Genomic DNA, 25662 nt, shown 5'->3' with positions numbered 1-25662 from the left:
AGCCATTACATGAAAATTTCTGGTGGTAGGACCAAACCACTATGTGTTTTAGCCACCACCATCCCCCTGCCCCATGCAGGTGGTTCCAATGTGCAACCAAGATTAGAAGTCGTTGCTCTGAAATCTTCGTTAAAGAAATGAAAAAACTTTAAGAAGCTTTTTTCATTTTACTTCTTACAAAAAAGATTTAGTAAAAATACTGCTTAAAGCTTTTCAACTGTTCTTACAGAACTGAAGTTTGGGACCTTTGCTATTTCTTTGGAGCACATGTGTACAGAAATCAACTCAACAACCTTGTGTCTGCTTGTCAACACCTAAATAACAAAGAGAAAGTGAAGGATGTAAGCTAATGGATGAGGAGGTGTTTAAAGGGGCTGTGGTGGTATGGAGCATCTGTGGCTGTGATACTTTGTCACTAAGCTCACATAATTTTGAAAGTCATTTTCTATATAACTAGTGAAGTCACATGAGTTAATCAGAAATGAACATAGCCAGTAGTCATGGGCCTAGTGAACTGAGGACCATGTAGAAAGCCTAGCCAAACTAAGGTCACTAAAATATGAGAGACCATCACTTGTTCTTCAAAAGGAACAAGTCAGTAAAAGACTTCCTTATTTTCAGGTGGATCATGGTAACTACAGCCAAACCTGGGATGCTCTCTCGCTTTTGTTTCCTACCAGAACAGGAAGACATCCTTTTACTAACATCTACTCACCCTGACTTAACACCTGTGTTGTTTCAGTGTGTGATCTATGTACTACTCCATTTGACCACAAAACAGATCCACACTCTCACTGTCATGCAGTTGTCTTCCACACAGAGACTGTATCATACTGCTGGGTTTTTTCATGTCTTAGGAGACAGCATTAATAATGTTAAAAAATCTGCAATTTTCATAACTCAGAGAATAAAAATACAATACAGTTGTCCCTCAGTGTCTGAGGGAGGTGAGTTGCAAGATTTCCCCCCAGACACCAAAAGCCACAGATGCTCAAGTCCCTTAAATAGAATGACACCATTTGTCTATATCCTACACACATCTTCCCATATACTTTAAATCATCTCCAGATTACTTATAATATCTAATAAAATGCAAATGCTGTGTAAACAGTGCTATACTGTTTAGGGAATGATGGCAAGAAAAAAGTCTGTATATTTTCAGTTCAGACAGTTTTTTTAGATTATTTTCGACCAGCAGTCTGTTAAATCCACAGGTGCAGAACCCACCAATGTGGAGAGCTAACAAAGAAGAATTGCAGACTATTCTGAAAGATGCTCCTGTGTTTCTCTGAGACCCGTGGATGAGGGCAAGCCTTGAGTACTCCTGCCTAGGCCAGCAGGGACAGAAGGGATGCTTCTGTCTGTTCAGAGTAACAGCTCTCCATGTTGCCTTACAGAACGATGTGGCTACACTTCTGAAACCTATTTCAGAAAAGATTCAGGAAATCCAGACTTTCAGAGAGAGGAACCGAGGGAGTAACATGTTCAACCATCTTTCGGCGGTCAGTGAAAGCATCCCTGCCCTGGGATGGATAGCTGTGGTGAGTCGGGATACAGCGCTGCCCTCCAGCTCATCTTTCATATGTTTGGAGTATTTGGGGAAACTCATGGTCACTTTCACACTCCTTCATCCACAGTCAGATACACTGGAGGAGGAATCCTTCCAGGCTGAATGCATCTGCTTTTTCTTACCTTGTTTAAAGTCCAGTGCTTTCTATTCTAAGATGTGAAAAGTGTTCACCAACTTCTCCAGAGCTCATTCGGCCTCCAGCTTTCACCTACATATCTACTTCTTTTCTTCTTCTTCAAGGCATTTTAGTTCTTACCCTATTTTTTTTCCTTCTGTGCTTGGGTCATGGTCCTGTCTTCTCAGTCCCCCAAACCTGGTCCTTATGTCAAGGAGATGAATGATGCCGCCACGTTTTACACTAACAGGGTCTTAAAGGACTACAAACACAGGTATGTACTTTCTTTTACTGGCCAGATTTTCAGTTTGTTAGACATTTGCTCCTAAAACTTAATATCGCTAATTATTGATCCCTCCTCAAGACTCTACACTAGTATACTATAAAACCTTGAAAGAAAGATTCCCTCTTTTGCAGAGAAAGTCATGTGGAAAGTGGAATCATTATCCAGATAATAGCTGTGTTTTAGAGAGCCTGCCTTAATTCTCATTTAATGACTAATCTATTTCCACTTGAGTGAATGTCACTATACTATGTATCCCTGTAATGAGTGGGTTTTGCAATGGATCAACCCCATATGGTCATAAAACTTTTACCTATATCAAGTTAGAGTTGGTGGGGTGTGTAGATGGAAGAAAGAATCCAGAAATGAAGTTTAACTCCGAACAGAGGTGAGATGGGACAATAAACCAGGCAGTGAGAGGGCAACCAGATTGGATGAAAATGAAACACAATTGGGGTGGACAGAAAAACAACTATAAAAAGAGCAGCTATCCAGAGGGCTGTTGAAAGGTGAATCTGAAGCAAGGGACTTTGGAGAACCAGCCAGAAAGGATTTTGCATTCTACAGCACAAAAAAACAGATCGTAGAGAGACGTAAACTGGGGTTAGAATGAAAAATGAGATCAAATGGAAGCATGCCAAAGCTGAGGAGACATCCAGGAAAATGTTTCTCAAACTATTTAAGGAGTATCATGAGGCTCCTCGCCCTCTGATCAGGTCATGCTTTGCCCTATAAACAGCTGGCTAAATGTGTTGTCTTTGGTGCCTGGTAACTAAGGGAAGCGTCAGGGTAAAAATAACAGCAGCAGTGATCCACCTTTGCTTGACTCTAGACTCAAGAGTGAATCCCTATTTTAGCCCTTAGGTGGCAGCAACAGAAGTAACCACCAGTCAACAAATTCAGGGGTTCCTGGGGATGTCTCATCCGTGTTCCAGAATGTTCAAATGGAAGGAAATTTGAGGACCTAAACTGCCAGGATTATTAACCTCACTTCTTCACCTCCTTATTTTATAACACAGATCTGAAAAACAAAAACAGAACAAAGTAATCCACAGTAGTATAAGACAAATTATTCCATGACATATAGAAAAGTACATCTAGAATATATAAATAAATACCTACTGTAGATCCAACTCTTTGACCAAATTAGTACACATTCAAATTTTGCATTACCCTTTCTTTTATAGTTTTTTAAAATAAATATTGAGTAGATATAAAAGAATATTTACAAAATGTATATAAGGTGTAAAGAGTTACAAGGAATACCCATATTTCTACCACTTATTTTAAGAAATATGTACCAATATTTTTTATAACAAAACAACCACACCCTGCAATTCCACTCCTAGGTATATATATGCAAAAGATATGAAAACAGATGTCCACTCAAAAGCATCTACATGAATGTTCATAACAGCATTATTCAAAAGGTGGGAACAACCCAAATGCCATCATTTGGTGACCACCATCATGATGGTGACTAGATAAATGAAATGTGGCATATCTATATAATGGAGTATAACTTGACCATAAAAAGAATGACAGGTGGCGATATAGATGAACCTTGGAAACATAGTGCCAAGTGAAAGAAACCACACCAAAAAAACTACATATTTATGACTCCATTTATATGAAATTCAGAGTAGGCAAATCTGTATAGACAAAGAACAAATGAGAAGTTGCCTAAGGCTGAAGAAGTTTAGGGGGAGTAGCTGAAAATGGGTTATGGGGTTTCTTTTGAGGGTGATGAAAATGTTCAAAAATTAATTGTGGAGGTGATTACTCAACTTTGTTGAGCTGAACTATTATACACTTTAAATGTGTAAATTGTATAAGATATGAGTTATAGTAAAGCTTTTACATTTAAAAAACAAAAATAACAGCCATAGTTTTTTCATTCTATGTTAGCAAAACAAGTCTTGTAGCTTTTAGGAAGAACAACGTTAGCAGACAGAATTACTAACTCAGGGGTCTTCAGTTGCCTCTTTCCTCTTAGGATTTGTCTGCACCTTGAAAGAACTGTGATTAAAATAAACAGTGCTCAGTGACAGACTTCCTGCACCCAGAGAACCATATTGAGGCAATTGTGCCAATGCTATGACACCAATTTTGCCATGTAATATCAGAGACCAAAGAAGTGTTCAATATGTCTGAAAAAAGCCTCCAAGAACAAGATAGCTTGCTCTTCTCACGTAGAATTCATAGTTCAGAAAACAGCAAGTTTAAATTACAAAACCAGGATATAGTAAGTCAGAGTGAATACACACCCAGAGTGATTTCTTTTTCCAGGATATATGGACCACTATGCATGCCAATTCAGGATAGCTTAGGCACTCTAGTTCTCCCTTTTAGTACACCACCCTTGCAGACCATTTTTATCTGTGTCTCAGTTCATCAGCTCCTGTCCCTCTCCCAGTCCCATGAGTGTGAGTAATTCTCCCCAGATGGTAGCATAGCCAAGAGAGTTAGGACTTTCCACATTTTTGTACATATACAAAGAGAGTCCATTGTTTGCCACTTGATATCAGCTAATAAGTAGAAATTAAGTACTTTTGGCAGCATCAGGGCTGACACAGTCAAGCTCAGTGAAGCAGCTGAAGACTGTATAGTAAGCCAGGGAGATGCAGCCAGAGGTGCAGATTCATTTATTTCACTTCCAGAAGAAGACAAATGGGTCCCAAGTCACCCTTGAGCTTCTAGGACTGGTGACCTGATAGAAACCAGACTACTTTACACCCATGGGACCCACTTATAGGCAGACCCAGGCCTGCAGGGCATTCTCTATGCCTTAGTCACTTGCACCTCCCTGTGGCCCACCTCGTAGGCTGATGGGTGGAGGAGTGGAAAGGCAGCTTCCCTATTGTTCAAAAGGAAGGACTGTGAGCCGGGTATGTGCATTTGTGCAACCTTTGTGACTGGTTTGACTGGCTACTGCTGAACATGAATTGAACTAGTTGATAGTCTTGTCCTTGTGAAGGTTTGTCTTCCTTCTGAGTCACAGTCATTAAAACTCAGATTCCCCCAAGACACCTTCTTCCAGAGTCAGTGAAAACTGAGGCAGGCTTTGTAGCTTCCCATGTGTATATGGACTCTGTCAGTTCTTCTCTTAGAGATTGACGGCAGGTGAAAGGCATCCTGCTATTATTCCTTACTACTAGTTTTGCTGGAACTTTCTTCAAGTCAAAATAATACTGCAATGGTTGAAAGAAAAATGAATTTGCCTATATAGATTCAGACTTCATTGGTTGTTAAATTTTTTAAAAGAAAACATATTTATGCCAGGTGTGGTGGCATGTGCCTATAATTCCAGCACGTGGGAGGCAGGGAAAAGGAAAATTATGAATTTACCCGGTCTACTTAGTACGTTCCAGGCCAGCTCGGGCTACATAGTGAGACCCCACTCAAAAATAATAAATAAATAAATAAATTCTGAATTCTGGAAGAAAAAAGAAAAGGAAGGAAGAAGGAGGAAAAGAGAGGGAGGGACAGAAAGAGAGAAAAAGAAACAATATTGAACATACAAGATATTTCTACAGACATATATGCATGTGTGTTTTGGGTGTGCATACATGTGCGTATATGTGCGTCTGTTAAATGATAACATATGTAGATACGTTCTTGAAGTGACTTTTGTGCTCTAATAATAGTTGTTGACTAGACTGTGTCCCAATGCCTTAGAGAACAAGGACACTAATGGGAGAAACCTGTGAAGCTACAGCTGCCTTTCGGGTTTTGGCTATGTCAGTAAGACTAAATAACAATGAGATTCTTCAAAGATTTGATTAATACAATCAACAAATCTAAAACCGCAGGAAACCACACTTGCATTTCTCCTCTTTGAGGGTGAATGACCAGGCTGCAGTTCCCCTCTCCTTCCCTGGTGCACACCTCGATGCAGTGGGGCTCCAGGCATGCTGATGGCATTTAGAATATTTCAAGGAAAATAAAATATGTCTAGAAACAAATCATTATTGACAAGAGATTTTCTAATAAAGGCTTCTGTCAGTGATTATCTTCAGATTAATGGCCCATGTACATAATTAAATTTGCACTCACTCAAATGTCATCATTTTCTCGTTTACCACTACTTCATTCAAAATGGAAAGAAAAATACTGTGGGTGAAAATTACCAAAAGTAAATGCAGCCATTTTTATCTATCTATAAGTTTACTGTTCCTAACAATTCTCTCAATCTTGTATGTTAACCCTGTCATAAAAGGTAAGCATTTTACTAGCTCTTGGTTCAGTAGAATCAAGATAAAAATACCAGTCACACCCTGGCTCGCTTGTATCATCTGAGTATCAGTTAAGGCCATGGAAGTGAATGTCCCTTTAGAAATATGGAGTGTTAGCCATTTATAAGTTTATAAGTTCCAGTATCAACTTTATTATCGGTTGTACTGTCAAAAATTCTCCAATTGATTATATCTTTAACCAGAATATTAGAAAACAAACCAAGAGACTTCTTTTTCTTTTTAATGCCATTCTCATTCCTGAGAGCATATTGTATTTTATTTTGCATTAGTAGTACAGAAAGAAATGGTCTCCCCTCCACATTCAGGTCTGTTAGGATCACAGAGATGGCCAGAGACACGTGGCCCAAGTTCACTCTATTCACTCAGATCCCTTCTCTGTGACTTTGTCCATACCTGGAGCTCAGGGGACTGCCCATCTGCCCGCCTCCCCTCAGGAGAGTGCTGGACTGTCCCTTCAGGGGTGTCTTCTGGCTAGATGGACACTTGCTCCAGAGTCATCTGGAGCAATTGGATTATGATGTACCCCGACTCAATCTTTTTAAAATTTCCTTTTAGATCCTAACTCCACTCTGTTTCATCCTCTCTTGTAACAAAGCGATTTACGCCATGTGGATTGGGTGAAGTCATATTTGAACATTTGGAGTGAGCTCCAAGCATACATCAAGGAGCACCACACCACAGGTCTTACTTGGAGCAAAACAGTAAGTATAAGACTCTTTTCTACCTAAGTATCAAAAGGCCATAGAAAATTCATAAAAATATGTGTTCCTTGTGGCCTAATATCTCATGCCTTAGAATTTACCTCAAGGAAAGGATAGAATAAAATGTACACAAGAAACTTTATGGAAGTATCATTTGCCATGGGAAAATGTGGGAACTGCTGGTGTGACATACAGAATGAAAATGGTTACATTGTCTATGGTAAGAATGTGACAAACATGGTACTGCCATTAAAAACAACATGTGGTGCTTACGTGGAAAATCATATTTGCCAGTTAACATAAAATGGTAAAGTCAAGCAGAAATGTTCATGAGTACTAAGATGGTGTATATGTTAAGAAACTGTAATATTGGACTGGAGTTGTGCCTCAAGCATTAGAGCACCTGCTTTGTGAGCTTAAAGCCCTGAGTTCAAACCCCAGTCCCACCAAAAAATTAATAATAGTAACTAAAAGCAAAAAGGACTGGGGGAGTGGCTTAAGTGATAGAGCATTTGTCTAGCAAGAACAAGATCCTAAGCTCAAACCCTAGTACCACAAAAAAAAATTCTTTTTAATTTTTAAAAAAGAAACTGTAATAAGAATTAAAGAGAACACAAATGTTTTTAAATGGTGTAATTTTAGAGGTAAAATTATGAATAAAATTCCTTTTTATTCTTAATGTTCTTATTTCTTATGTTCTTAATTTCTCTTTTGATGCATTAAGCTTATTAAGCAGTAATTTTGAATAGCTAGGCATCCTAATATTCTGAGGGTACCTTAGCAGTAGGATAAAATGCCTAACATAGTGGCTCACATCTGTAATCCCAGCTACTTAGGAAGTGCCCCCCCCCAGGCTACAAGTTCACAAGACCCCATCTCAACCAATAAAAACTGGCCATGATGGCATGTGCTCGACATGCCAGCTATGTGGGAAGCATAAATAGGAGGATCACGGTCACAGGCCAGTCTAAGCATAAAAGTGAGACCCGATTTGAAAAAATAATAAAAGCATAAAGGACTGGGGGTGCGGTTCACAGGACCCTGAGTTCAAACCCCAGTACCACCAAAAGAAAAAACAAACAACAACAAAAATTGCAGCCTCTCTGTTCCCATTTTAATTCCCACATGGGAAATTGACCTGACCTTCGCCTCCTCTCCAGCTTTGTCTCACATGTCTTCCTTGTCTCACTGAGCATTCCGGCAATTCCTGACTCTGTGGTATCCTGTGCACATGCAATGCTCAGAGCGTACTGAATAAGATTGTTGTTGTTTCCAAAGCTGCCAAACTCATATTGTTTTGTCTTCATTGCAATGTCTGAACATACTTCAGATTGTACAACCTGAGTTTCTCAGAGGAAATACTCTATGTTCCATGGCCAACCCCAAACATCATCTCTTTAAGAAACTCCTGCTACATGATAAAAGCGAGAGCACACAAGGAAGGGGTGAGGATAGGTAAGACACCTAAAAAATTAGCTAGCATTTAATGCCCTCAACACAGAGAAACTAAAACAGATACCTTAAAAGCAACTGAGGCCAATAGGAGAAGGGAACCAGGAACTAGAGAAAAGGTTAGATCAAAAAGAATTAACCTAGAAGGTAAGACACATGCACAGGAAATTAATGTGAGTCAATGCCCTGTATAGCTATCCTTATCTCAACCAGCAAAAACCCTTGTTCCTTCCTATTATGGCTTATACTCTCTCTACAACAAAATTAGAGATAAGGGCAAAATAGTTTCTGCCGGGTATCGAGGGGGTGGGGGGGAGAGGGAGGGGGTGGAGTGGGTGGTAAGGGAGGGGGTGGGGGCACAGGGGAGAAATGACCCGAGCATTGTATGCACATATAAATAATAAAATAATAAAAAAAAAAAAGAAAGAAACTCCTGCTGATCTTCACAAGCTCCCCACCTGGGTTGGGTGACTCTCCTCTTTGCTTTTGTTTCTTGAGTAAACCTTAGGCTCTTGGTGTATGGAACTGTAATTTTCTGTGTGCTTGCAGGACTCTCCCATGTGACTGGAAACTCATCTCTGTCTTTAGCCTCTAGGATCGAGTATGTGGTCTGAAATAAAGCATGAGTTAGGTTTGTCCTGGTGTTGTGTCTTCAAAGTCTCTGAATACTGTGGTGTCTCAGAATAGAACTGGGAGGTTATTAGCTGAGTCTGGTCTAAAAAAGAAAAACAAGGTTAGACAGGGGCCTACACACGATGGGGTCCAGATACAAAATGGAGTTACTTAGGCCCATTTGTTAGCTTTTGGGGACTCTTAGAATCTTCTTTGTCCTTTGGAGTTTTTGCCCTTGCTTCCCTTGGAAACTCCCTTCCATTAGAAATGAATACCACCTCCAGATAGTCAGTGGTCTACACAGAGTAAATGTTGAGAAGATAAAGCAGCATCTTCGCAAATCTCATCCAAAGGTAGACCTCTCAATCTGGCAATGGCTGCACTCCAGTACCTAACCTTTAGTTCTCAATGTTGATGTCAGATTAGTAGGCTTAATGCTAAGGCAGTGTGTGATTTTTCAGTGTATTTGGGATTTCTGCGTAAGTTTTCCAACAGGTATACAATATTAACATTCACTCCTCAAGATTGTTGTTTCCTTTTTACTTTCTACTTTGTCTTTTCTCCTGTACCGCTGAAATGCACAGAGGAAGATACAAGTAAGCTTATTAATTCTTTTTCTTCAGACACATTATGACTTTGAAGAGGAGAGTTCCCAAACCTTGAAGTGTCTTAATAAGGACTTACGTGTGTATGTGCTAGGTGTTTCTGTAGACTAATTGGACTGATTTTTCAGCCATTTCAAATGAGATACTGTTTTGTTATAGATCAGTGTCACAAAGGGGAACTGTCACATCTTTGCCATGGAGATAGGTCATTAGAGAATAGTAAACTGAAAATCAGGAGTCCTTGGATCTGTTATTATTTCATGGTAGACAAATCCAAGACAAATGAGAATCCATTTGTAGAAAATCATGTCAACAAATGCTAATTGTGTAATGTTACCCATGGAAATGAATAGAAAATTGCTTTTAAATTGTTTGAATACTTTTAATGCAATGTACAAAGCTGAGTAATTGTGTTTCTGAATATAAAAGAGAAGAATTGATTATTAATTATAGAAAAAATAAATGTAGCTATTTTCCTTTGTTCTAAAATGAATACTTATTATGTTCATTAGAAATACATGCTTTATAAGGAGTGAGGATATGTCTCACTGGTAGAGCACTTGCCAAGCATGCAGAAGTCCTAGGTTCGATCACCAGCATTGCAAAAAAAAAAAAAAAAAAGTAGAAAAGAGAGAAAGAGAAGACAGTTATGCTTTTGTGACTTTCAAACTTTTTTGGATGGGACTGGAGTTTGAGACTTTCAAACTTTTTAAGACAATTCATAGAAAAACATTTTACACATACACCCTACATGAGTAATACTAAAACAAGTTTCTCAAGACAATATGGTTTCTTACCACATAAATGCATTGATGTTTTCTTTTTTTTAATTTTATTTCACTTTTCTAAAAAATTCTAGCTAGGACTCACTAAATTGCTTTCATAATCTACTAAAGCATTACATCCCACATTTTGAGAAAAAGTGTAAAACATAGGCGCTGGCCAAGTGGAGTGGTACACGCCTATAATCTCAGCTATTCAGGAGGTGTAGAAAAAGAGAACTGCAGTCGAAGGCCAGCCCAGGCAAAAAGCACAAGACCCTAACCTGAAAAAAAATCTAAAGCAAAAAGAACTGGTAGAGTGGCTGAAGTGGATGAGTGCCTACTTAGCAAGCACAAGGTCCTGAGTTCAAACCCCAGCATTGTCAGAAAAAAAGTCATATTGATACAAAATATAAATTATCTGTAGAACACACATTGCACATCATGGGTGGCCATAATAATGAGCTATTATTTATTGAGCACGTTATATATCATAGGAAAATTCTGTTCAAAATTGTAAAAGTGGAGCATCTACTTTTTTTTTGGTGCTGTGTACTGAACTTAGGCCCTCGAGCCTGCTAGCCACATGCTGTACCACCAAGCTACACCCCCATCCCTACTTCCCTTCTTTAAATGGAAGAGCAGAATGATAGCTTGGATTAGATATTAAAAGTGAGAAATGATTATAACAGGAAAATGTTGATTCTGAAATAACGTCACATGTCCGGAAACTTTTCACAAGTTTTACACATATGCATAGAAACATATTTCCTGGTATTTTTGTCCTCTTCTAAGGTTTGAGGAGAGAAGCTATTTAAGAGTATATTATGAAGTTATACTTTTGAATTTTAAGATTAAACTTCTATTTTAAATGATTTAAAGATTCCCAGCATAATCCATTGCATAAATCAAACTAATTTCTCCTCGCTATATTCTGTCAACATACCAGCAAAATGAATGAGAAAATAATTAAAACCAGAATCACAACATTCTTGCAAAGAAGAGGGACAGGGCTACTAGAATTATCTGATCGAATGGCCTTTGGGAAGAAAAAATAAACAAGATTTGTCCACTGATCACAACCATGTAAAAACTGGGCATTTTCACCAGATGTGGTGACACACATTTGTAATCCTAGCATTTGAAGGGTGGAGGCAGAAGTATTGAGATTTGAAGCCAGCCTGGGCTACATAGTGAGACCCTGCCTAAAACACAAACAAACAACAACAACAAAAACACGGTTGTGGGTGTCACTCAGCAGTAGAGTGCCTGCCTAGCATGTGAAAGGCCCTGGGTTCAATTCTCAGCACTGATGGTGGGGAACTTTAATTATAAAATAAGGATAGCAGGAAAGAATGTAGGAAGATGTGCTGTTGGTTGTTTGCGGACACCACAAACCCATTCCACCTTCCTGATCACCATCCATTACAATACAGCATGTACCACAGAGCATGTATGATGACTTAACATCTCAAACATGCTGAGTAATTGTGTTCTTCTATTTTCAAGTTGGATTTTGAGATTTGTAGTCCATAGAGTCTTTGGTGTGCTGCTTAGGACCCTGGTTTCCGAGGGTGCATTGTGTTAACAAATAACCATTCTCCCAAGGCAGCAGCTGGAGCTGAACTTGCTGGTTTCCACCTCCTAACCTTTGCCTTCCGGCCGCAGCTGTGCCAGGCAACTGCTCTGAGGCCAGGGATTGCTCAGGACAGCGATTGGAGAGGATGTGTGTGTGCACAAGTGTGGTGGGGGGAAGGCTGGGAGAGGAAGCAGCTGCAGAGTAATCTATCTGGAATCTCATGACATTTACTGTGGTGAATGTAATCCTGACCTTTCTCTGGACTTTTCTTCAACGTAAAGGCAGCCATGAGCTAGAAGGACTCTGCTCTGGTCCTGGCAGTTTTCATGTAGCTTCATTCTTGGTCTTCTGAATCTTTTTCATATCAATTTACATTGTTTCCTCAGTGCTAAGACTCAAATACACTCTGTTGGATAAATTGATATTTTGGCACAAACCCAGGGGAGACTGTATTATTGTCGCTCTGGCAGTTGGTCAGATTTGTAATATTCATTGGCAACTCCTTCAAACTAGATTACTACATCGGAAAGACTAAAGCTTAGTCCTTACACTTGTAATTACCGAAATAATTGATTTTTTTTCCATGAATCATCCAGAGCAACATTCAAAGTAGTATTCTGTTTTGTGTGAATCCAGTCAGAAGAGAGTGATGAAAAGAATCCCATGAATAGGGCAGCTATGATTTCTTTTTTAACTTTCCAGTGTTAAACTTGTTGACATATTTCTGTCTGTTCATATATTTATGAGTTATTTTAGCTTGGGAAAAACTAAGGTGCAATTATTTGTAGAGTAGAATAAAACCATACCTAGATCGATGTATATCAAGTTTTGCGTGATGGTGATATTGTTCTTAACATTAAGAACTTTAAAAATCTATCCTGTGTACTTCTTGTCATCCATCCTAAGGTCTCCTGAACACCTGGGAAAATGCAGATTGTTGAGAGTGGTTAAAAGTATAAACAAGGTCAAGTTTTATTTTTCCCAAAGCAAGACACTTTTTGAGCACTTCTTTCTAAATACTTCTATTCAACCTACTTCTCCATGTAAAGACCAGCTGTCCAATAACAAAGCAAAAGTTTAACAGTTTGCTTTTGATCAAATTAAAACTAAGCCAGAGGGTATCCTACTTACTATAAATAATGTAGACTCTATAGCACGTCATTAAATATGTATGTCCTGTAAGTTTTTAAGTCTACTGGCCTCTTTGGATTCTTGCTATTTATAAGGGAGAGCTGTTCACAAACTTATATAGCTAAATTTTCATTGTGAACTTATGCTAAACCCATGCTTTGGGTTTATTCATCAAAGTGAATGGGCAGAGCCTCAGATAGTGGGTCTGTTGCCTGCACCATGAAGCTCATTCTGTCCTCTACGGTTCTTCCCCCAGTGGCTCTGACCATTGCACTTAACCACAGCTGCCTTAAAGGAACTTAATTGCTCTTGGGTTTCTAACTCTCTTTGGGGGCTTTGGGTGGCCAATTACAGATGTTTCCCTAACATACAATGGCTGGACTTAGGATCTTTCAGCTCTGTGATGGTGCAAAAGTCATAGGCATCTAGGCTGGCCATGATGGCTCGTGCCTGTAATTCTAGCTGCTCAGTAGGCAGAGATCAAGAGGATCAGGGTTTGAAGTCAGCCCAGACAAAGTTAGCAAGAGCCCACGCAGGTTGAAGGATCACAGTCTGAGCCAGGCCCTGGTCAAAAATGGGAGAGTGTATCTGAAAAATAACTAAAGCTACAAAGGGTTGGGGGCATGGCTCAAGTGATAGAGCACCAGAAAGGGTGAGGCCCTGTGCTCAAACCCCAGTACTGCCTTCCTCTCCCCCCAAAAAAATTCCCAACATCGTTTGAAATCCCCTAATTCATATCATTGAAGGCTGCAGTGTAACTTGGCGATGTCCTATTGGCTGCTCTCTCCTCCCACCTCTTACGAGTTTCAGGAGCCTTCAGCCCAACCTTTTAGGATACCAAGGGTGACAAATCATCCTTTAAAAATGAATCTTACCTTTCAAATGGCCAACATCCATCAATACTCCTTTGGAGGAGGATTGATTCAAATAATTTTTCCAGCCCAAAGGAGCAGAATATAAAGGCATGGGTGGTTATTTGATGTGAATGTGTAAAGAGATCTGGAGGGTATTCTTGTTTGTTTGTTTGTTTTTGTTTTGTTGAGAGCATGGAATCCAGAGTCTTACCCGTGCTAGGCAAGTGCTCCATCACTGAGCTATACTCCAGCACTAGAGGACTTTCTTTTTTTTTTTTTCATTTTTCTTTTAATATTCATATGTGCATACAAGGCTTGGTTCATTTCTCCCCCCTGCCCCCACCCCCTCCCTTACCACCCACTCCGCCCCCTCCCTCTCCCCCCCTCAATACCCAGCAGAAACTATTTTGCCCTTATTTCTAATTTTGTTGTAGAGAGAGTATAAGCAATAATAGGAAGGAACAAGGGGTTTTGCTGGTTGAGATAAGGATAGCTATACAGGGCATTAACTCACATTGATTTCCTATGCGGGGGTGTTACCTTCTAGGTTAATTCTTTTTGATCTAACCTTTTCTCTAGTACCTGTTCCCCTTTTCCTATTGGCCTCAGTTGCTTGAAGGTATCTGCTTTAGTTTCTCTGCGTTAAGGGCAACAAATGCTAGCTAGTTTTTTAGGTGTCTTACCTATCCTCACCCCTCCCTTGTGTGCTCTCGCTTTTATCATGTGCTCATAGTCCAATCCCCTTGTTGTGTTTGCCCTTGATCTAATGTCCACATATGAGGGAGAACATACGATTTTTGGTCTTTTGGGCCAGGCTAACCTCACTCAGAATGATGTTCTCCAATTCCATCCATTTACCAGCGAATGATAACATTTCATTCTTCTTCATGGCGGCATAAAATTCCATTGTGTATAGATACCACATTTTCTTAATCCATTCGTCAGTGCTGGGGCATCTTGGCTGTTTCCATAACTTGGCTATTGTGAATAGTGCCACAATAAACATGGGTGTGCAGGTGCCTCTGGAGTAACAGTCTTTTGGGTATATCCCCAAGAGTGGTATTGCTGGATCAAATGGTAGATCGATGTCCAGCTTTTTAAGTAGCCTCCAAATTTTTTTCCAGAGTGGTTGTACTAGTCTACATTCCCACCAACAGTGTAAGAGGGTTCCTTTTTCCCCGCATCTTCGCCAACACCTGTTGGTGGTGGTGTTGCTGATGATGGCTATTCTAACAGGGGTGAGGTGGAATCTTAGCATGGTTTTAATTTGCATTTCCTTTATTGCTAGAGATGGTGAGCATTTTTTCATGTGTTTTCTGGCCATTTGTATTTCTTCTTTTGACAAAGTTCTGTTTAGTTCACGTGCCCATTTCTTTATTGGTTCATTAGTTTTGGGAGAATTTAGTTTTTTAAGTTCCCTATATATTCTGGTTATCAGTCCTTTGTCTGATGTATACTTGGCAAATATTTTCTACCACTCTGTGGGTGTTCTCTTCAGTTTAGAGACCATTTCTTTTGATGAACAGAAGCTTTTTAGTTTTATGAGGTCCCATTTATCTATGCTATCTCTTAGTTGCTGTGCTGCTGGGGTTTCATTGAGAAAGTTCTTACCTATACCTACTAACTCCAGAGTATTTCCTACTCTTTCTTGTATCAACTTAAGAGTTTAGGGTCTGATACTAAGATCCTTGATCCATTTTGAGTTAATCTTGGTATAGGGTGATATACATGGATCTAGTTTCAGTTTTTTGCAGACTGCTAACCAGTTTTCCCAGCAGTTTTTGTTGAAGAGGCTGCTATTTCTCCATCGTATATTTTTAGCTCCTTTGTCAAAGATAAGTTGCTTATAGTTGTGTGGCTTCATATCTGGATCCTCTATTCTGTTCCACTGGTCTTCATGTCTGTTTTTGTGCCAGTACCATGCTGTTTTTATTGCTACTGCTTTGTAATATAGTTTGAAGTCAGGTATTGTGATACCTCCTGCATTGTTCTTTTGACTGAGTATTGCCTTGGCTATTCGTGGCCTCTTGTGTTTCCATATAAATTTAATGGTAGATTTTTCGATCTCTTTAATGAATGTCATTGGAATTTTGATGGGAATTGCATTAAACATGTAGATTACTTTGGGGAGTATCGACATTTTTACTATGTTGATTCTACCAATCCATGAGCATGGGAGATCTCTCCACTTTCTATAGTCTTCCTCAATCTCTTTCTTCAGAAGTGTATAGTTTTCCTTGTAGAGGTCTTTCACATCTTTTGTTAGGTTTACACCTAGGTATTTGATTTTTTTTGAGGCTATTGTAAATGGAATTGTTTTCATACATTCTTTTTCCGTTTGCTCATTGTTAGTGTATAGAAATGCTAATGATTTTTCTATGTTGATTTTATATCCTGCTACCTTGCTATAGCTATTGATGATGTCTAGAAGCTTCTGAGTAGAGATTTTTGGGTCTTTAAGGTATAGGATCATGTCGTCTGCAAATAGGGATATTTTGACAGTTTCTTTACCTATTTGTATTCCTTTTATTCCTTCTTCTTGCCTAATTGCTCTGGCTAGGAATTCCAGTACTATGTTGAATAGGAGTGGAGATAGTGGGCATCCTTGTCTGGTTCCTGATTTTAGAGGGAATGGTTTTAATTTTTCTCCGTTAAGTATAATGCTGGCTGTAGGTTTGTCATATATAGCTTTTATAATGTTGAGGAACTTTCCTTCTATTCCTAGTTTTCTTAGAGCTTTTATCATGAAATGATGTTGGATCTTATCAAAGGCTTTTTCTGCATCTATTGAGATGATCAAGTGGTTTTTGTCTTTGCTTCTGTTAATGTGGTTTATTACGTTTATTGATTTTCGTATGTTGAACCACCCCTGCATCCCTGGAATGAAGCCTACTTGGTCGTGATGAATGATCTTTTTGATGTGTTGCTGAATTCGGTTTGCCATTATTTTGTTGAGGATTTTTGCATCAATGTTCATTAAGGAGATTGGCCTATAGTTCTCCTTTTTGGAGGTGTCTTTGCCTGGTTTTGGAATAAGTGTAATACTGGCTTCATAAAATGTGCTAGGCAGTTTTCCTTCCCTTTCTATTTCGTGGAACAGTTTAAGGAGGGTTGGTATCAGTTCTTCTTTAAAGGTCTGATAGAATTCAGCAGAGAATCCACCAGGTCCTGGACTTTTCTTTTTGGGGAGACTCTTGATTGCTGCTTCAATTTCATTTTGTGTTATAGGTCTATTCAGGTGATTAATTTCCTCTTGGTTCAGTGTTGGATGATCATATGTATCTAGAAGTCTGTCCATTTCTTTAAGATTTTCAAATTTATTTGAATATAGGTTGTCAAAGTAGTCTCTCATGATTTCCTGGACTTCCATGGTGTTTGTTGTTATCTCCCCTTTTGCATTCCTAATTCTACTAATTTGGGTTTTTTCTCTCCTCATTTTAGTCAGGTTTGCCAGGGGTCTATTGATCTTGTTTATTTTTTCAAAGAACCAACTTTTTGTTTCATTAATTTTTTGTATGGCTTTTTTGGTTTCTATTTCATTGATTTCAGCTCTTATTTTTATTATTTCTCTCCTTCTATTTGTTTTGGGATTTGCTTGTTCTTGTTTTTCTAGGAGTTTGAGATGTATCATTAGGTCATTGATTTGGGATCTTTCAATCTTTTTAATATATGCACTCATGGCTATAAACTTTCCTCTCAAGACTGCCTTAGCTGTGTCCCATAGGTTCCAGTAGGTTGTGTTTTCATTTTCATTGACTTCCAGGAACTTTTTAATTTCCTCTTTTATTGCATCGATGATCCATTCTTCATTAAGTAATGAGTTATTTAGTTTCCAGCTGTTTGCATGTTTTTTGTCTTTACTTTTGTTGTTGAGTTCTACTTTTACTGCATTGTGGTCAGATAGTATGCACGGTATTATTTCTATTTTCTTATATTTGCTGAGGCTTGCTTTGTGCCCTAGGATATGATCTATTTTGGAGAAGGTTCCATGGGCTGCTGAGAAGAATGTATATTGTGTAGAGGTTGGATGAAATGTTCTGTAGACATCTACTAGGTCCACTTGATCTATTGCATATTTTAGATCTTGGATTTCTTTATTGAGTTTTTGTTTGGATGACCTATCTATTGATGATAATGGAGTGTTAAAGTCTCCCACAACCACTGTGTTGGTGTTTATATATGCTTTTAGGTCTTTTAGGGTATGTTTGATGAAATTGGGTGCGTTGACATTGGGTGCGTACAGATTGATGATTATTATTTCCTTTTGGTCTATTTCCCCTTTTATTAGTATGGAATGTCCTTCTTTATCTTGTTTGATCAATGTAGGTTTGAAGTCTACTTTGTCAGAGATAAGTATTGCTACTCCTGCTTGTTTTCGGGGGCCATTGGCTTGGTAAATCTTCTTCCAGTCTTTCATCCTAAGCATATGTTTATTTCTGTCGGTGAGATGAGTCTCCTGTAAGCAACAAATTGTTGGATCTTCTTTTTTAATCCATTTTGTCAAACGGTGCCTTTTGATGGGTGAATTAAGTCCATTAACATTAAGTGTTAGTACTGATAGGTATGTGGTGATTCCTGCCATTTAGTTGTCTTAGTTGTTTGAAGGTTTGATTGTGTGTACCTAACTTGATGTTACTCTCTACTGTCTTGCTTTTTCTTATCCTGTGGTTTGGTGCTGCCTGCCTTTTCATGGTTAAGTTGGGTGTCACTTTCTGTGTGCAGAATCCCTTGAAGAATCTTTTGTAATGGTGGCTTTGTGGTCACATATTGTTTTAGTTTCTGCTTATCATGGAAGACTTTTATTGCTCCATCTATTTTGAATGATAGCTTTGCTGGGTAGAGTATCCTGGGGTTGAAGTTACTTTCATTCAGTGCCCGGAAGATCTCACCCCACGCTCTTCTTGCTTTTAATGTTTCTGTTGAGAAGTCTGCTGTGATTTTGATGGGTTTACCTTTGTATGTTACTTGTTTTTTCTCTCTTACAGCCTTCAATATTCTTTCCTTAGTTTCTGAACTTGTTGTTTTAATGATGATATGTCGTGGAGTAGTTCTATTTTGATCTGGTCTGTTTGGTGTCCTGGAGGCCTCTTGCATTTGTATGGGAATATCTTTCTCTAGATTTGGGAAATTTTCCGTTATTATTTTGTTGAATATATTACACATCCCTTCGCTTGCACCTCTTCTCCTTCTTTGATGCCCATGATTCTCAAGTTTGGTCTTTTGATGGAGTCAGTGAGTTCTTGCATTTTCTTTTCACAGGTCTTGAGTTGTTTAATTAATAGTTCTTTGGTTTTTCCTTTAATTACCGTTTCATCTTCGAGTTCTGAGATTCTGTCTTCTGTTTGTTCTATTCTGCTGGATTAGCCTTCCGTTTTGTTTTGCAGTTCTGTTTCGTTCTTTTTTCTGAGGTTTTCCATATCCTGGCAGTTTTCTTCTTTATTGTTGTCTATTTTTGTCCTGAGTTCATTTATCCATTTATTCATTGTGTTCTCTCTTTCACTTTGGTGTTTATACAGTGCTTCTATGGTTTCCTTTATTTCTTCTTTTGCTTTTTGAAATTCTCTATTTTTATTGTCTTGGAATTTCTTGAGTGTCTCCTGTACATTTTGGTTGACCCTATCCAGTATTATCTCTATAAAATTCTCATTGAGTACTTGTAGTATGTCTTCTTTTAAATTATTCTTGTGGGCTTCATTGGGTCCTTTGGCATAGTTTATCTTCATTTTGTTGGAGTCTGGATCTGAGTATCTGTTTTCTTCATTTCCCTCTGATTCCTGTACTAATTTTTTGCTGTGGGGAAACTGGTTTCCCTGTTTTTTCTGTCTTCCCGTCATTGTCCTTGGTGTTGTTACTGTCCCTGTACTGTGTGTAATTAAGTATTTTCTAGCTTGTAATAATAACAATGGTAATATTTAGAATGGAAGAGTGAGCTGAGATGGAAAGCAAGAAGTTAAAGAAAAGGGGAAAACAAATATACAGACAAGAGGGAGAAAGCAGAACAAGGTATCAGACAAGAGAGTTTCAAAGGTATAAACAGGGAGTGTTAGTGTACTAATCGACAGTAAGCTGAACAGACATTAGAGAGATAGAGAGAGGATTGAAAATCAAAGATAAAAAAATAAAAAATAAGTAAATGAAAGTAATATCTATCTATAAAAATGAATTAAAATAAAATGGAAAATAGAAAATTAAAAAAAAAAAAACAAAAAACCAAAAACTTCCAAGTTTATATGCAATGCAGTTTCAGACTTAATAATTTGTGTGTCCATCTCAATCTCCAGTCCTGGAGTTGGTGCCTCAGATGTTGTTCTGTAGTTGTCTCATCAAAGGGGATGCATAAAGTAGAACAAAACTACACACTCACACACACACACACAAAAGCCCCACCAAGTGTCCCCAGTTCAAATGCAATACAGTTTCAGTAAGTTTTTCAGCTTGCAGGTGTAATTCGGTTGTTCTCTCATCAAAGGTAGGGAGAAAAAGAAAAAAAAGCGTCTGGAGGCAGTTCTGAGAGTGGTATCTGCAACTGTGGCTTGCCTGCCTGCTGTTCTCAGCCTGTAGCTGGCGGCGTTATTTATGCAGATCTCTGGGGTGAGCTAGCACTCACCTGGTCCCACAGGCTTTGTTTGCTCAGAGTTCTCCTGTGCGGGAGCCTCTGCTACAGGCTTTCCCCTTTCCAAGCACCGGGAAAGGTGACACTGCCCCCACGTTGTCAGGCCTGTGTGTTTATTTACAGTTCATGTGGGAGGTGGGTCTTCCCCCCTCTCCTCTGAAGTTTTCCTCCCACTGCCACTTTCAGAAGCTTTCCTGCTCCTGCTTACTGGGCGGTGCTGCTGCTCCTGCCGGCCGCCATGTTTATTTACAGTTCACGTGGGAAGTGGGTCTTCCCTCTAGAGGACTTTCTAAAAGACATTCTTTTAGTAGTGGCAGCTTCATTAAAGAAGTATGTAACATAGCATCAGGAGGTGAAATTTTGAAAGATGATACTATGGTTTCATTTCTTATAATGATAATGCTTATGTCCCCTGCTCCTAGAATCCCCTTCCTCTCACCTCCTTGTGTCAAATTGTATGCATCCTTCAAGACCTATTTAAATCAATGTTGTCTCAAAAGACTCTCTGGTCTCCACTTATCACCATGCCCTGTCCCAACCCAGAGGGTTCCCTTTCTTTCTTCAGAAGCTCTGTAGCACTTTTGAAAATCTGATTTCTGCTAGGCAAGCACTCTACCACTTGATCCACACCCCCCGGCCCTTTTTCTTTAGTTCATTTTTTCACATAAGGTCTTGCGCTTTTGCCCAGGCTCTCCTTGGACTGCCGTCTTCCTACCTCACCTCCCTAGTAGCTGGGGTTACAGTCATGAATCACAACTCCAGGTCAAATCTGTGCTGCTTTTTTTTCTTTTTCTTTCTTGTTTTATTATTGTTGTACTGGAGGTGCATTGTGGCATTTACAAAAGGTCTTATAATATATCATAATTAGATTCTTGTATGATGCTTAGCACTTTCTACCTTATAAAGCACTCATTTATTTACTTCAGTAAATATTTATGAGTCACCCTACCATGTTTCAGGCACTGTGACACATTATTACATTGGTGACATTTAGATGAATAAGGGACTCTTCAAAGCTCAGGCTTGAGAGATAACCAAATCTGATCCACCAACAAATGATTATATGATGTACAGTGTCCTACAAGTGACCTGATGGGTCTTTGTATAGAGAAATGGTATTTCCACTTAGCAGAGCTTCATAAAACCCTCAAAAAGCCAGTTGTGGAGATGGAAGCAGGAGGATCTCTAGTTCAAGACCTATCTCAAACAAAACAAACTACAAAAAAGCAGGAATACTGTGCCTGGAAGAATCTTTAAGACTGTCCCAGATAGTAAATTGGGAAAGAGCCTTCTAAAATAAGGTAATGTCTTAGTGGAGATTCAAAGCCCGAGGACCAAGTGCCTGACATGTCTGGGAACACAGAAGTGTCTTCTTTCTGCCTGGAGGGTCTGAGCCTGTTGGAAACGGGCTCCCTTCAGATTCAACCTGGGATCTGCTACAGTGACTGCTCCAGAGCACCTTAGAAGTAGATGACTTCTCTTTGCTTAATGCATTTGTCACCACAATGAAATGTATACAGTGTCACTGGTTAACAGTGGATTGTGTCCAGTGTTCAAGAGACCTCTAAAAATATGTCTTAACTTCTCCTTTCCAGTGATGGTAATGGGAGTGGACAATGCATTTTATTGCTGGTCAGTGACATTCCTGCTCCTTCTTGCCAACTGTGGCCTCTCATCCTTGGCCTCAGCTGGTGTAAACTTAAGAAATACAAGCTGGTATTTAATTAAATAAAAAGGTTATCTTTTTTTTTTTGTTTTTTTTGTGGCTCAGGGGCTCACACACATGCAAGTACTCTATCACTGAGGTTTTTATTTTTTATCTTGAGTTTCCCAGGCTAGCCTCAAACTCTGCAATCCGCTGCCTAAACCTCCCAAGTGCTGGGATTGCAGGTGAGGGTCAACCATGCCTGGCTAAAAGGTTTTGTTAAGAAAGTTGAGGTAGAAAGGTGCAGATTAACTACTAACGGTAAACCAACCCCTTCAACAAGTAAAGCACAGGGGCGAGCCCTGACTACAGTGAATTCGTTGCAGCCTTGATGCTAACTGAGATAATCACAGTCCCTTCCCTGACTCTTAGCATCAACTGAAAGGCTGGTGGGGGTTGTAGCTCCGTGGAAGAATGTTTGCCTAGCATGACAAGGTGCAGAGTTCCATCTTCAGCACTGCAAAAAGAGAGAGGGAGAGGGGGAAAGAGGAAGGGAGAGAGAGACAGAAGAGAAACAAGTAATGGTAATTTTTAAAAGTACAATAGTTTTATTATTACCCTAAAATCCAAAAGAAAACCAAAAACTCCGGCTGAATGAAGTAGTTGTCCAGCTAATTCAAGCCACATGTCACTCTTGGTCTTTATATAGCTATTAGCTCTCTAGACTTAATCTCTTTGATGGGGATCCTCTGCTATCTTTAACTCTGGAAATTTTTCCCATGGAAAATTGAAGTTTATCTTTCCTTTTATTCTGAGAAATTATTTTTTCAAGTTGCTGATGTTGGCAGACAAAAAAAGATGATCTGGAATCTCCACATTTGGTCTAGTATAATATAATTTGGTACTATATAATATTTTAAGTCTACATTTATTAATACTTTTTAGAAAGTCAATTTGGAAACTATCTCCCATCTGTGGAAACAAAATACTGCTGCAACTTCAGGTTTCCATAGAAGTACCAATGGTACTTATATGTAGTCAATATTAAAAAGAGGGTCCCACATAAGTAGCAAAGCAACAAGACTACTTAGCAAGATGCCTTATGCCGAGTATCTACTTCACACGCGCAGATTAGATTATGTTCCATATATGCTTCTGGTTCTGCTGCAAGGGCTTGGTCTATTTGTATAAAAATTTCTACTCTGGGCATGTCAAATAGAAGTCACCACCTTCCTTTTTTGAAAGGATATATCTGGATATGTACATTAAGACAATGAGCATAAAACACTAAATTACTGGTTTATAAGTACTATTATGGATGGTGCATGGCATTCCCAGGGTATTTTCCAATGTCAAACTGTTATTACTGTTCTGAAAATTACTTTGTTCTTGTTCTGTCTTTTTTTTCATTTTTTTCAATCTATTGTCAAAACTGTGATCCATCCATGTCACCAAAGGAGCAACATATGAGTCTGCAGAAGAGTGGGAGGGACAGAAAGAGTGAAACTATCAGAAATCATTAATGATTTAGGGATTTAGGGTTTTAATGACCGTCCCTTTTTCATGGGACAAGGATGTTTAGTGCGTTGCCTCTGAGGAAAAGCTGATCAAAATGAGCCCCACCCACCTCACCTTGATAATTACGGGACCATTTTTTTTTTTTATCAACCGTACATGAGTACCATTGGTACTTTTATGGAAACCTGAAATTGCAAAAGTGTTCTGTTTCCATACATGAAATTGGCATTCTAAAAATTAGTAATAAATAAGAAAACAGCAATGGAAAGGTTCCCAGAAACTTTATTTTCATTGGCAGAAGTCTTGAAATTTAATAAGTGATATAAATAAAGAATAGAGTCTAAAGTCATAAATTCACTTATCTCGTACAGAATGGGCACCAATCATCTTTCTTGATTATGGTTGTCTTCCAATGAAAGTGTGATATAAATATGAGTATAAAATTCCCAAGTTCTTATAGAAGTTCACACATTGAGAAATGTATTAATTTCACTAAGTTACTGATCAAAAAACAACTTGCAAGCTAGCCACCAATGGCTTACACCTGTAATCCTAGCTACCTGGGAGGCTGAGATCAGGAGGATCACGGTTCCAGGTCAGCCTGGGAAAATAGTTCTCAAGACCCCATTTCCACAATAATAAAGCAAAATACCTGCTTTGCAAGTGTGAAGCCCCAAATTCAAACCCCAGTCGTCACACACACACACACACACACAACAGTTAACAGTTCCATGAAAAAAGTACATCTTGCAGAAAATAGAAATTAGTTTTGACATCAAAAACCTAAACAAACCCTAAACCGTGAATTTGGTGTTTTTTTTCGGTTGGGGTGGGTTGTTACTAGGAAGATTGTCCTATTTATGTGTAGAAAAGGGTGGTCTTTAGTTCTGAAATTGACAGTTGTTTCTTTTAATCACACACGCTCTTTACGGTACATAAGAGGTTTAACACCCTCATATTTTATCTGTCATATTGTGCCAGGTCATTTGGAATTCTTTGTCTTTGGAAAAAAAGTAATAAACAGCATTTTATTTTTAAAAAAATTCTGTTGTTAGACATTGTGAGTTCCTATGATTGTGGTGTGAACATGCAAGTGTATTTATGATTGAAATGGCCTGCTGATTTTTAAAAACAAGTGTATGTCTGGGCATATGTGAGTCCTCACTGCTACTTGGAGATCATTAATGGTGAGCTAGGTGATTAATGGGCCAGGATAGTTTGGCAAGGGACAGCCAGAGAGAATCTAACTCAGAAACAGAAGGCAGCTGAATGTGTGTGTCCAAGAAGGAGGAATGAGGGGGAGGTAAGACCCATAAATGTCACAGCGAGTCAGCTGTTTCATTTTTGTGGCTTTATCTACGATCTCCACAAATACTTAAAGACAGGTGGCTCAAAATATTACTATCGCTAAGCTAGTTTTATAGAAGTCTTAAGAAAAGCTCTGCTGTAAGCAACATAATCCACCTGTTTCAAGAAACCATCACATATTTTTATTTTCTTGGTATCTGCTTTTTATAAGTTGGTAAAGACACTTACCAAGATATTGGTTACCTGACCTATTTTAAAGTTGGAGGTTTATTCTCTCTCTCATTATGTAGTAAAAGATAAATATATATAAATATAAATAATATATAAATATATATACATATACTTTTTTTTTTTTTTTTTGCTTAAACCCCCTCAGTCTTTCTAAGATAAAGAGACTTACAAAGCATCTGATGGTATGGACCAGACCTAACACACAGCAGCCCCTTCTCTGGTCCCCTAACCAGAGTAAAAGTACCATAATTAGTTCTTCTCTCTACAAACTCAAAAAATGAATAATTGGAGCCAGGCAACATCAGCTCACACCTATAATCCTAGCTACTTGGGAGGCTGAGATCAGGAGGACATCAGTTCAAAGCCAGCTCAGGCAAATAGTTCATGAGACATCCCCCACACACACCCCAACTCCAAAATAATCAAAG

General features: G+C 38.8%; 1 protein-coding gene across 3 annotated transcripts in view; it reads left to right on the top strand.

Annotated features, from left to right (window-relative positions):
* The window catches only part of Cap2 (cyclase associated actin cytoskeleton regulatory protein 2), a 157956-nt gene that overhangs the window by 110912 nt on the left and 21382 nt on the right, over positions 1 to 25662 (top strand). For all 3 annotated transcript variants that reach the window (XM_074082840.1, XM_074082841.1, XM_074082839.1), the window contains 3 exons: positions 1398 to 1541; positions 1874 to 1959; positions 6820 to 6925. In XM_074082840.1, coding sequence (XP_073938941.1) covers positions 1398 to 1541; positions 1874 to 1959; positions 6820 to 6925 — 336 coding nt within the window. The remainder of the gene's footprint in view (positions 1 to 1397; positions 1542 to 1873; positions 1960 to 6819; positions 6926 to 25662) is intronic.

Source organism: Castor canadensis, chromosome 8 (genome assembly GCF_047511655.1).
Source record: "Castor canadensis chromosome 8, mCasCan1.hap1v2, whole genome shotgun sequence".
Taxonomy (NCBI): Eukaryota; Metazoa; Chordata; class Mammalia; order Rodentia; family Castoridae; genus Castor; species Castor canadensis.
This window is presented reverse-complemented; position numbering and strand designations above follow the sequence as displayed.